Source organism: Argopecten irradians, chromosome 4, assembly GCF_041381155.1.
Source record: "Argopecten irradians isolate NY chromosome 4, Ai_NY, whole genome shotgun sequence".
Lineage (NCBI taxonomy): Eukaryota > Metazoa > Mollusca > Bivalvia > Pectinida > Pectinidae > Argopecten > Argopecten irradians.
Window position 1 is genome coordinate 40,577,025 of NC_091137.1, and position 13,895 is coordinate 40,590,919.

At 34.6% G+C, this 13,895-nt stretch overlaps 1 protein-coding gene across 1 annotated transcript in view; it reads right to left on the minus strand.

The window, feature by feature from the left end:
* The window catches only part of LOC138321664 (uncharacterized), a 36,761-nt gene that overhangs the window by 8,511 nt on the left and 14,355 nt on the right, over positions 1-13,895 (minus strand). Inside the window, exons 12-25 of the mRNA XM_069265496.1 lie at positions 13,234-13,494; positions 12,872-12,982; positions 10,803-11,195; positions 8,741-8,995; positions 8,163-8,267; positions 7,652-7,825; positions 6,846-7,070; positions 6,205-6,468; positions 5,760-5,870; positions 5,172-5,546; positions 4,254-4,529; positions 2,399-2,524; positions 1,743-1,821; positions 261-385 (exon numbers count right to left, since the gene is read on the minus strand). Of these exons, the coding sequence (XP_069121597.1) occupies positions 261-385; positions 1,743-1,821; positions 2,399-2,524; positions 4,254-4,529; positions 5,172-5,546; positions 5,760-5,870; positions 6,205-6,468; positions 6,846-7,070; positions 7,652-7,825; positions 8,163-8,267; positions 8,741-8,995; positions 10,803-11,195; positions 12,872-12,982; positions 13,234-13,494 (2,880 nt within the window). The remainder of the gene's footprint in view (positions 1-260; positions 386-1,742; positions 1,822-2,398; positions 2,525-4,253; positions 4,530-5,171; positions 5,547-5,759; positions 5,871-6,204; positions 6,469-6,845; positions 7,071-7,651; positions 7,826-8,162; positions 8,268-8,740; positions 8,996-10,802; positions 11,196-12,871; positions 12,983-13,233; positions 13,495-13,895) is intronic.

Consider the following 13,895-nt stretch of genomic DNA (forward strand, 5'->3'; position numbering starts at 1 on the left):
CGTATTGTGACCAGGAATTGCAACTAACGGTTCGTACTCATCCCTACTGTGACCAGGAAATGTTACTTAAGGTTCGTACCTACTAGTAATGTGACCAGGAAATACCACTAACAATTCTTTTGCACACTTACTGTGACAAGAAGATGTCATTTACGTTCCTACTTACTCTTACTTTTACCCTTTCTGACTGTGACAAGGAAATACTACTGCTGATTCATATTTTACACTGTTGTTAAGGAAGTTAGATTGCTAACACTTACCTTGTACCAACATGCCAGTCACTAGGTAATCATTGGATAACTCCAGCTGTACCCAAGGCTCCGTGTCACCCTCAGCCGGAATCCACACAGTATCCGGACTGAAGATGGAGAGCAGTTCGGTTCCTCTGTGAAATAAGTTTGTGGCACTTTTTTAAAGCGATTAAAATTACAAACTCTTGATACCTAAATATGTCTTTTTATCCAAAAATATCATCAGCAAATAAACAGATAAGAATAAGTTTAAAGATGCTCCACCGCCGACAGAGCATAAATGATATTCATCATTTGAACAATAATTGGTGTTTAATCGTGTAAATATATGCCTAATTAACACATAAATTACATAAAATAATTTATTTCGCCTTTGGTGCATGAGCAATCATTACTTCATTCTATATAAGGTATAGTGCCAAGGAATTTTTTCGGGATGCAATTAATTATTTTTTCTATTTTTAACTTAAAGTAACATTAGAAGCTCAAACTTTTCAATGGTGGTAATGGTGTAAAGTAAGTAACTTTTGTAACTGAAGAAAAATACTAAATCGTCTTCCGTTTTTGATTGTGAAAAAATACCACTTGTCAGCGGAGGGGCATCTTTAACCTATTAAACCCATTACTTGGCCAATCCGAATTCCCTCGATTCTAGCGTTATTGTATGGCAGTTTTATTATTAATGTGTATTTATTTGAACCTGTATTGTCCGGAACGTGTCTATACTGATCAAATACGCTTGTCTTGGAGGCCGACAGTTAAGATAAGTGACGCTATGTACTATTCGGCTTTATATGGAAACACGAATTCAGATACAGGGACCCTTCTTAAGGAAAGTCTGAGCTTGTCTGACGCATTATTTATATGTTGTAAACGCTAGTTGTTATCAAGGTTGCGTTTTGCAGAGAGTAACTGGTAATTCTTAAGTTGTATATAATAGTCTTTAATAAGCGAAAGTAATTCTATAAAAGCTAAAATACAGAAACTACAGGTCAAGCACGTTTAAGCATCCTCTTTGTTTTTCCGTTTTCATTTTTTATTATAATTCCTTTTAATATACTACACCGTTGACAAATAACTTCTCTGTCAAAAACAGGAGAAGACAAATTACTGTTTTCGTCAGGTATAAAAGCTACTTACATTACACCATTACCACCATTGAAAAAATGAGCTTCTAATTATACTAAATACAATATACTTAATGTTTATAAAAGAGTTATCAATTGAGTTCCAAAAAAAATAAATATCCTATATTGTGCATGCACCAATACTTAAATAATTTTGTTCTAAATAATTTGATATCATGTTTTGTGTTAATTGAACATATGTATATCGACAATAACATCAGTTATTGTTCAAATTGTAAAATATCATTTATATCCTGTTGGCGGTAGAGCATCTTTAAGACAATTGGACATAGTTAGTTTTTTCAATTTATTCTATATGCTGTTTTGGTCGACATAAATATGACTCTTGTGAAGTTGACATTACCTGATTAGAGACGGTATAAACGGTGCTTCATAAGAACTGGCCGTTATGAGATTACCGGGAACATCTATAAAATGAAACACTGAAAGAAAAAAAACCCGTGTTGTTGATACTTCTGTGAATGCTTAGCACTATAAAAGATTTGGTATGTTACTGTCGTGACTTATATATATATATATATATATAGAAAAAATGACATTTGCATTATTACATGTGATTGCATATGTCAATATATTAATAGTATGTAAAACAACTTCCTGGTCTGCTTTACGTCTTTTCAAACAGGAGATATCATGCATCTATTTGTTAATAAGATAACGAACTTACCAAAATAAGAATAGAAAATGGTCTTCAGTTCCCGAATAATAAAAATTTGTTATACTTAAAATCTGTTAAACTGGAGTGTGCTAAACAATCCAGTTAATTATTATAGAAATAATGGAATTTTTTAATTGTATGAATTTTCCAGAACTCGCCTCAAAAGTTTTGAATTTGTGCAGCAATGTTAGCAAAACACCAATAACATGCAAAGACTCGACGCTCAAATAACAACCTCTTATGATGTGTGTTAAGAAATTTGTTTCCATTTGAATGAATTTGAAACACGTAAATAAAACTTTCTGAGAATATATAAAATGTTGTCAGTTCGATATACGTACCTTCCCAGAAGCATGTCACAGTTATCGGATTATTGTTTGGAGGTCGAATATTATACCGTCCATACATCGAAACACCAGAATCTACCATCTGTGCACAGCTTGCGGCCAAGTTTGTAGCATAGTACGCTAGAACGCAATATATGTATGTAAAGATTAAGCGTCAGATAAATATCACTACAAACTATGTGTGTTTGGATGCAAGGTAAGGAGAATGAGGTATAATATTAATTCAATGACTCCGTCTTTCATAGAGATTGACAAATGAAATGGGTGTCATTGCGAAAGGAAACTTGTCCACATTAAAAAAAGACTTTTCCTTAAAAAGTGAGATCACCGACAGGAAAACTTCAGAAACATATTGCTAGCTTTCAATAATTGTATGGGTTACATAACACATTTATCGTACCTCGGGCAGAAATGTCCCCAAATGATTGGTGAAAAGCCGTCATGTGGTGACCTCCGAATATTTCATAAGGGGTAAGTAAATTGTACTATGTTGCATTATGGCGGCTTTCGCATTCGCTTCAAAATTTAAACAATTTCTCTTTAACATAATACACCATTTCATTACCGTTAAACTATATATTACTTGTTATATTTGTGCAAAAGTAACTTAAATCGTTTTAATACTTCAAATTAAATTTAAAATATTTTTCAAATACGAGTTGCTTCCCTTAAGCTAGTTTGGAAGTTGATGACGCGGTGAAAGTGAAACGAAACAGTTCAAGCGTTTTCTTGACTGTGATTGTAAACAAATGGAGGAGTTCGTAGAACCTAAAGATCCATCCTCACTCTACAATCAATTTATCGTCATATCTAGTGATTATCTAAGAGAGATTGCATAGATGATCAAGGAGATTGGGCCTTAAATGTTGAATCTTGTGTCGTATTGAGGTAGGTCTAACTTACTGTGCACTAGGATTGTCGAAATTAATGTAGATTCACGAACTATTCAGTACGTATTCTGCAGGATGTTCCACACACCGTGCATTTGCAAAGAAATACATAAATAAGTATGCAGGCTGGCCACTCCTAAATTATTTTAAAAAACAAAGATTGTTTGAATCTTTCGCCAGCATGATTCAAAATTGATTTCAGATTTTTGACAAAACAAATAGGAATCAAAGACTTAATAAAACATATCAATAGTCCAAGATGCGATAAATTTGTAATAGAGCCTGTTACTGACCCCCGATAAAGGCATATAGGGTCAGTTAGAAGTATAAGAGGCTCTGGCTACGCCCTCGCCCCCTCCAAATCTTACTGACCCTCTATGCCTTTACAGGGGATCAGTAACTGGCTACGCCCTCGCCCCCTATAAATCTTATTGACCTATGTCTTTACAAGTGGTTTGTAACTAGCTATGCAAGGTATATAGGAGGTCATTAACTAACTGTGTAAGAAGTATAGGAGGCTCGGCTACGCCCTCGCCTCTTATAAATCTTATTGACTTTCAATGTCTTTACAGGTGGTCAGTAACTGACTATGTAAGAAGTATAGGAGGCTTGGGCTACCCCCTCGCCCCCTATAAATCTTATTGACCATCTATGTCTTTACAGGGGGTCTGTAACTAACTATCCAAGATGTATAGGATGTCAGTAACTGACTATGTAAGAAGTAAAGGAGACATTCTATGCCTTTACAGGGGGTCAGTAACCGACTTTGTAAGAAGTATAGGAGGCTCGGGCTACGCCCTCACCCCATATAATTCTTACAGACCTTCTATGTTTACAGGCGGTCAGTAACTGACTATATAATTAATAATAGACAGCAAAAGAAATGGGTAAGAAGATTATAATTTTATATATACTTTTCGAAAATTCAAGAATTATTGCCCATTTGAAACGATACTCACAGAGCTTAAATACAGATTCTACGCCGTTTAGGACTTTTGATCCACATGGCTGAGCACTATATCCCACGCAAGATTCGCAGCTGTCGACGTATGATTCATTAAATGAAACTGATGTTTCATCGAAACAATAACACCAAGTGTTCCACACTATAGCATACACCGCTAGGTTAGAGCTCAGGCAATACTGTATGCATTGTGTGGCCGTTATATCATATCTCAAATATATCGGAAGTACGGTAGCAGATATTCGATTGACTTGTTTACACCCAACGTAACCTAAAGGAGTAGATAAAAAAAAAACTTTTAATGTTATAATTAAATGTACATTTTTCGTTTTGAATGATCGTTCAAAATAGCCATCATGCATTGCAGCAACAATTACAATGATCTGGTATAACATAAAATAAGTTTTGTCGTGCAGAAACGTTCATTGTTTTCGAAGTTGCTGTGAAACCCCGACTTTAAAACCACAGCATATGTTATTAATTGCATTCCATCAAAACATATTAATTTTGTATAAATTAACAAATACATATCATAACATTTTTCAAATCATTATCGAAAAGACGATTTCTTTCGTGGAAATGGTATTTTCAAGAATTCACCAATAACGTAAAAGTTGTGGTAAGCATGCATTCTGTGCAAAACAATAATTAAATTACAATATAAAACACATTATTTTTACAAAGCAAATTATCCTGAATAGGATCCAAAATTCGCGTCGCAAATTCACTCAGCAATTCTACTTTGACAGTATAATTTACTTTAAAAAAATATTGTGTTTAAAGTGACTTTTCTCATATAGAAAAATATAATGTTAGTCGTAGAAATGAGCATTGCCTATGATTAATGTTAAAATAAAACAGGCCACAAGGTTTTCATGGAATGGCGTGACTTATATTATCGCATGTTACTTACCTTCTGATCGTTCACAGATAACTGCGAATGAGCCATTAGAATAAGACTCCATTAAACCAGTGGTCATGTTAAACACACTGTAAATCTGGTCGTTTGATGAAGCCAGCTCACCAAACACCGAACCATCGCCGGTTCTCTTAAAGGAAGTCAGTAGTTCGTCTTTGACGGACGTCCAGATACCGTCAGTAGTGACGGATATGTAGGGATATAGATCCTTAAACATTTGACGTTTTCCTGTCGAGCTTGGATAAAACAGATATCCACCATTGTTAAAACATGTCTGTTCCGCATCCGTATACGACATTCCGACCGTTGAAGCAAACTGATAACACGCACCGTGCTTTCCAAACCATCCTTTGGGACATAACGTATCGTCTGTTGAACAAATGAAAAATAAAACATTTTAGAGTAGTTACGTCATCTACACTCACATCTGATATGTCTTCACGAAAAAATAGCTAGTTTCTCATAAGTCATGATTTGACATGGGAAAAGATGATTTCCTCCATATCTACGAAGTATGAAATCAAAGTCTTGAGGGATATGCCATATCGACACTAATTGTTATTGTCTCGGTTGTTTTCTTACCAATCATTGTCTCTCCACATTCCTGTGTTGTATTTCCTATAAGGTATGTGCCTTTCCTCCACACACCTGCCTTATATAAGCTAGAGCAGTTTTGGGCGACATCACTATATTCTGAAAAAATATAACATTACATAAGAATATGAAAAAAGTTATTTCGAGCAAACGTAATATTATTACGTGTAAACACAATAAGTAAAGCATATCAACGCCAAAACATATCATGCGAACCCAGCAATTTTGCCTATGAACAGAAGCAAACAATAGTATTTCGGTCAAATGCTTACCTTTTTTATATTTTTCGTTTCTTTTACCAGAAACCGTATTTTTTTTTCATAAAAAAAACAAGAAATTAAATTTATCATTGAGTGTCGGAAAAAAATTGATTTCAGTTCCTTCCTTGTGATTTAACTCTTTTGTATTTTGAATGACACAAAATATATCAGACCCAATGAGTATGCGTTGACAACGTCATCTCCTCCACACACTTGTAAGGAGTTTCCAGGACACGTAACGTTGCACGAGGCACTGGTCGTAGCCGCTGTGGGTATGGGTAATTCTGTACAGTAACATGCAGTCCGCTGGACCAGGGCTACTCCGTCCATAGATACATTACCCATACAGGTTTGTTTACACAAAGTTAAATCCATATTTTCGTACTTTGATATAATTGGTTGAATACTTCCCGGTGTTGTGAAACACCCTAGGTATTCTGAAAGTAAGATATTTGTAAAATGCAAGTATATACACGAGAACAGATTGCTATCAACAGCAATATTATTGTTCTTTAATTTAAAATTTAGTTAATCTCAATACATTGGTTTTGTTGTACCTCCTACTGGTAACTCCTCTAATTATTTCATCGATTTTTATGATTTACTCTATTCACATAGACAGTGATACTAAGAATATTCAAATAAAAAAGATTAAATCTATAATGCGAGTCGATCAGGCCGAGATTAATCAAATTGCAAAGAGATGTAATGAAGTTAAATTTGCCAAGCAAGTGTTTCTATGAAAGTTTCAAAGGTGATCACATATAAATATAAATCACAACATTAGAAACAAATCTTTAATAGGAACACTCACGCCTTTTTAGTTCGCAGAAACTATACGTAGTTGTGTCTTCGTCACTCGTGACGTAGTTATAATCTGCGTCATTCGTTAATTCCATGACAACCGAGTTTTGAGATGGATTAGACGATAGAGGCGGGGAATAACTTGGAAGGGATCCAGTGGCCCAAGTAAAGGTTCCTAATCCGAACTCGTCAACTAATCCCAGGCGAATTGTAGTATGGGCATACTTCGGATGACCTTGAAGATGAAAGCCAGCAAATTGATTAAAATACATTTCAACTGTAAATAACATCAATAAAAACAGATAACACAAGCTTATACAATTATTAAATCCATTTTTAGAAATAGTTTTAGTTGGAGATTTTGGAGTTGGGGTGGTCAATTGTTTTAGCGTTTACCATGAAGCATGTTAGAAGTAATTAAGTGAAAAAAATGCACTGCTATTTGTTATCGTACAAGTTGATGATTACGTTTTTTTATATCAATAGCCTCACTAGGTTATAAATAAAACAATACCTTTATAAATAAAACAATACTTTAAGTCAATTTCGTATTGTGGTTATGGCTGTTTCATATTACTTAGGTGCTGAAAGTGCAACTAAACTTCAAAAAAAAAAAAAAAAAAAAAAAATGGAACGTACCCCATTGTCAGATAACAGATCAAATGCCCTTACGATGAACTACAGTTCATAATGCTAAAATTGATTGATATATTTGGCAACTTTCAAAATCTTCGTAAATGATATCATCTCTTCTTCAGAAGAATTCTATGAACCGGGACTATTGTTGTATATAGCAGGCAATTTTTTATACATTACCTTTGAGAATCATACGAAAGAAGTCGTGTTCCGACTCACTAGTGATCGTCAACAGATGTCCACCAAGGTTATCGCAATGGGAGTATAGCTGGCTTTGATCCAATGCCTGGTCAACGAACATATAACACTTGCCTCTATATCCCAGCCAGTCAGACGTAGGACAGGTTGTGTTGTCTGTTGATATCACAATCCAGGATTTAAATTCTTTAACATTTCTTTATAGTGAAATGTTCTAAAAGAGTGCTAGTCTAAAATGAGGTTTTGTAAAACATTTTTATACGAGAAAAGAACACAGTCCCAAAATGCACTTCATAACATGGTTTAATTTTCTACATTTCAAAACCATGTTTATTTATAATTACATCAAAATAAACGTATAGATTATTTGATAGAATTTAGATGAGTACCTTTGATCATATTGTCACAAATTTTAAACTTACAGGTAGAAATCACTACAATGAGCAAAATGCAATGAATAAATGAACCTGAAAAAACTAGAATTTGTTTGTACCATAAAAGTTGCAAGTCGTAGCAATTCCATTAATGGAGTATGTGCCCGAGCGAATCACTCCACGGTCATAGAGATCCTCGCACGTGTTGGACAATGGATACAGCCCTGTCAATATAACCAATGATTAGAATATGTAAAACATGTGTTCTTTATTTCGTAGACGTAAAAGCAAGAACAAACATTTGTTTATCAATAAAAGAACATTGTCATTTGGTTTAATTTTGAATAACATATATACATTTTGTATGAATAAGATATATAGAAAATATAATGATATTACCGATTATGTTATATGTAAACTGTATGTAGATGTATGCGATTACTAATTTTCCATCGATCTTTATGTCTCAAACATTATTTTACATCTAATCCTGGTATTTCGATGTGGACAAGCATGAAACGAAATGCACTCTTTTAGAATGAATTACAAATAAATTTTAAAGAAAAATTTATAATGATAAAATGTGATACCGAGAGACACCATAATGGTCCTGAATTATTGGAAACAACAACAACAAGAAGAACAAGAAGAAGAAAAAATAAGAAGAAGACGAAATAAGTGAGATATTGATACTTACATGTTTTATATACCGATACCGCATCGTCAATGGTGGATCCACATGACTGAACGCCCACACACGTATCAGAACAGATCGCACCACCATCTTTATCAAGAGGAGGTAGGTGTTCACAGAAACACGCCGTCTTCTGTACCATGGCAAACAAGTAACCGTTACCACGACAACTCTCCACGCACTGCTGCACCGTCATGTAGGCGTCGTTCTCTATCACCGCCACTGAGACGTTGGACCACAGGTAACAGCCATGGAATACTGCAAAAGAATAAGCAAATGTAAAGCATAGGTATCAATTCGATCAGTTATGATGTTATGTGAAAGGCATAATAATATTTTACATGAAGACACGGAGCTGTATTTTGCATGTTGTTAGTTTCTAGTGTGTAAATATCCCAACTTGTTCGGATGTTTGAACTATAATATGACCTTAGTTAAAATAATCAAAGTGTGATTGATTGCAGATAGAGATCAAGATGCTTGACTGTGAATATTTTTGTCTGTTTCCTCGATTTGAAAACGATGTCTATGACCTATTTTCACACCTTACTCAAATAAAGAGTGTACTTATACGATTGTTACGTTGTCATGCATCAGGTTTATGACTAATGAGCAACAGCTTATTACAATCCAGACTGGAACAGTTTATGCACTCCATTGACATGTATTTATTGATTTCAATATAATCTATTAGTAAATATATCAAGGACATTTCGCTCAGAAAAATTGCACTAAATATGTAAATTCACGAATTCGGTTTATCATGAGGTACACTCAGATTTTTTGTGTTGAACTAGCCAATAAGAACCGACGTTACAAACGGCGGCGTCATTTTGGACCTTAATGGCCGCTTCACACTTTCTGACGAAAATCGTTCTGCACTAATTCCGATGAAAATACTATGCCTAAAGAAGGTCACACCATAATACCCGAAACAAATACGAAGTCGCGAATACGTGTTTAATGTGGATGTTTATACGAAGGATGAACGAAGGGCACTGGAATGCTGATTAAACAAGACACAATGGCTATGCACTTCGTGATAAAGCACGATTACCTCTGTCTTAAAAAGTAGAAGTAAGCATTAATACAATAAATTATCAGTAAAGCCCAAACGGATAGATTGTTCAGAACACATTTTATTAATTCAGTTGAATTAAACTTTTTTAGAATCTGCTGAACAAATATTTTAATATGTTAAGTGTCTCAAGCAGGCGTAATCTGGAATTATTGTAGGATCTTAAGATGAAATATGTATTTTAAAGATTGGAAATATCAAAATGAGGTAATTTTATCAGCAGCAAGGTAAGTGCCTGCAAAAGATGTTCAGTTAGTTATCAAAGTTGAACAAATAGAGGTAATGCAGGTGTCTGTCTTTTCCTAAATTCATTATCATCATAAGATGTCATTTCTGCAGTTACCTCGAATGACGGAAGAAGATTATCTGGTGCTAAATTTTATACATGCCCCGTTGTCTTCGTCAGCACCGCAGTTTAACTGTGATGCCATCCTACTATAATACGATGTGTTCACGGCGGTCTTACGAGGGCTTCACGTGGTTGTGTTACCTTATTAAAATTGACGGATATATTCGTGGTTCCTTCGTATCGCGTTCGTGATCATAAACGTGTCCATTGTCGCCGATAATTACACAATGGAAAGACGAAGAAGACACGAATTGCAGGGATGTCCTCGCGATGAACTTACGAAAGGCAAATTAAACACACGAATTAAACAAGAAAATTAACATTCGCTTTGTGTTCGGGCAATTATTTGGTAGGCCAAACATTTAAGTGCCACTCACGAAGTTCCTTCCGAAGCCCGAGAAACTTCCCCGGCAATTATACGATAGCGCCGAATAAAAACAAATTTCTTTTCCGTGTGTCCATCCCATACCAACTTTGGGACAGTGTCACGCCAGCGTTATGGGCTGATAAGTAAAATTTTATGCCAGTTATAAGCAAGATTGGATTATATCGTTAATATAGCAATAATTGAAATTACGAAAAGTTACCATTACGGTAGACTGTTTCAAAATCAATTTTTCGGTCTGACTGATACATACCATTACTCTGTTCACAGATGTAGCTTCGTTCTGAGGTCTTGCCACCCATTTTCCATATCATAGATGGTGACAGGAAGAGGCCTCGTTTCAACCTTCCAGTACCGGACGATATTATATCCTTCACAGTCGGGTTACTCCGCTGACCATTGGCCCAGAAATAACGCTTTGTATAAAAACCTGTCATGTGAAGTCCGAATGTCCATTCCGGCGCCGAGCTATAAAATGTGAGGTTTCCTATGACACCACTGATAAATTCGTCGTCTTCTACTGAGTTTACTACCAGGAGGTGGGAACTGTAGTTAGCACATGATTGTAACGCATCTGCGTAATTCTTCCTGCCTAGCAATAATTTGTAGCAGCTACTGTTTCCCTTAATCCATGCATATGGGCAACCTATACGGCAACAATGTAAGAATAGATGACAGATCATTCTTGTCATAAAAATTTTGAAAACATAAATATTTCATCAAAGCATCATCAAAACAGTACTTTGATGTTCATTTTGTAACGCTGCATGCTACGGTAACCTTGTATTTTTTCGTAGAATGAAAGTAATTTCTTCTGTTTTTGTTGTTAATGTGCAAACTGTGGTTGTTGTTGTTTTTTTTTTGAAAATACATTTCCAAAAAAGTATTTTCATTAGAAGTTTTTGTCGTTAATTTTTTTTCCAAATGCTTTCAAATCGGTCAGCAAAGATGTAAATAAGAATTCAATCGTAGGAGGAAAAATCTGTTCCAGGGGAAGAAGGGAAAGCTTGTTCGACCCTCAGATTACACAATAAACCAACAACAGGTCTTCATTTTACCATCTGATGATGTTGTAGGAGAATATCCTTATCAGTTAACCCTATGTATGAGAATATCAACCTGCGATTAGAAATTGATCATAAAATATTATACATGTAAATAGTTAATTACTATCTATTTTCTTTATATTAAAACATTTACATTAACCATTAGATTCATTAACAATTTCACACAAAAAAATCATTAAACAAAATGGTTTTTTGTAAAACTTGATCTTTACAGGGTAAACGATATTTTTCATGTATGATGAAATATATATAAATTCCCGACTACAGCACGAACTGGATATCAAGGTTCATTGCAATTCAATATAAACAAGTTTTATTTCATATGTTACATATGTCAGCTATTGGGATAAAAGGAAGCTAAATGTTTAGCTTAATTTATGCATCTTAAACATATAGCAACAATACTAGTATTTTCGTATTTTGGTACTTGAGTGTTTAGAGTTATCTCCCTTAAAGATGTTCCACCGCTGACAAATGGGTTTTTTTCACTATCAAAAACAGGAGCAGACGATTTAGTATTTTTCTTCAGTTACAAAAGTAACTTACTGTACACCATTACTAACATTGAAAAGTTTGAGCTTCTAATTTTACTTCAAGCTAAAAATATGAAAAATGATTAATCGAAAAAATTCCGTGGCACTATATCTTCTATAGAATGAAGTAATGATTGCGCATGCACCAAAGGCGAAATAAATTATTTGAAGTTATTGTTTGTGTAAATTAGGCATATATATACACGATTAAACACAAATTATTGTTCAAATGATGAATATCATTTATGATTTGTCGGCGGTGGAGCATCTTTCATTGGCAATATTCGTTTGTTAGAGTTATTCCCCTTGGTAAATCAGGCGTCCCCTTTTCGCATAACTCGCACGCTGATTGGTCAATTACATTGTGGGATGCTGAAGCCCCACTCATCAGTCAGCCATATTGGATTTTGAAGAGAAGGGCTAGTTTTTAAGACTTTTTATTCAGAGTTTTTTCACAAAAACTACGTACCCTCTTCCTCCCATATTTAAGCTGAGTTGATTTTTAAAGGGGCGCTTCTTGGTAACCCCACATTGGCCCCCTTTTTCAATATGTATATTTTTTAAATTGTACCATGTATTTTTATTATATTGTTTTTTTTGTGTTGAATATACATATTAATAAATTCTAAGTCAGCCTACTTAAGGTTGGCCATTTTCATTCATATTCATCGTTGTGTAATTCTTGCCACAGTGTGTAGATGCATAAACGTTTTTATATGTACCTGTGTCGTTGCAGACTGTGTAGTTGTTAGAGCCCTCTAGTTTATATCTGTCTCCTGTCAGGCCTTGTGATTGGAGGTCTTCGCACGTGCTAGCCCGGGAGGCATTCCTTACTAATGCCAAAGATTAAACACTTCAAAATGATTTTTATTTAAAAAAAACCAACAGACCTTTGGTAAAGACATTTCTTTGACAGTAAAAAAAGCATGATAAATGTTTTTAGAGAGACCGGTTCATCAACTATATATTTATGAAGCATGTTATTATTTAAAACTACATATGCAAATACAGTATATGCAATTAAACGGAATATCTTTATTTTGTATACTAATGCAACAAAATGTGTAAAGCCTTTGAAACTTACAGTCAACAGCTGTGAAGTAGCCAGCCGTATTACCGCCACATGTTTGCAAAATGTTTCCGGGGCATCCGATATCACAGTTCGAATATGACATCACAGAAGTGTTAGAAATACCTTCCACACAATAGCACGTATCATTTCTTGCTAAGGAGTATGATGTTCCACGAGCTAGACAAGCCTGTGTACACATTGTCAACGTCATGTCATCGAAGGTTGAGTTCCACACCGTGCTATTTATATCGTCATATACACAAGTCAGGGACTCTGTGTTAAAAAGAAACAGTTAAAAGTAATTCAATTATATTTCCCGGAGAAATTAATCTCTAAAACATCGCTTCATCGTTACAAAAATACCTTTAGATGAAACCTTTAAACTGGTTTTGACTTCTTCGTTCTCTCCAGCTTGACAGTTTGCTACTACATGTAACGAGTATGTATGTAAATATTTCTTTGTAAGATTTAGAATTGGTAATAACATTATCACTTTGAAAAATATAGTAAGGCATACTTATTTTATCTAGTTTGAGTTTTTTTAGAATGAACATAAATCTACCATAGTATTAGCGTGAAAACATTCTCTCATTTGTCGTCTTAAAATTGTACAGCGTTAAATTGGTATAAGCAAATCAAAATCTTAGTCAATCGATACTGGTAAATGATACTGG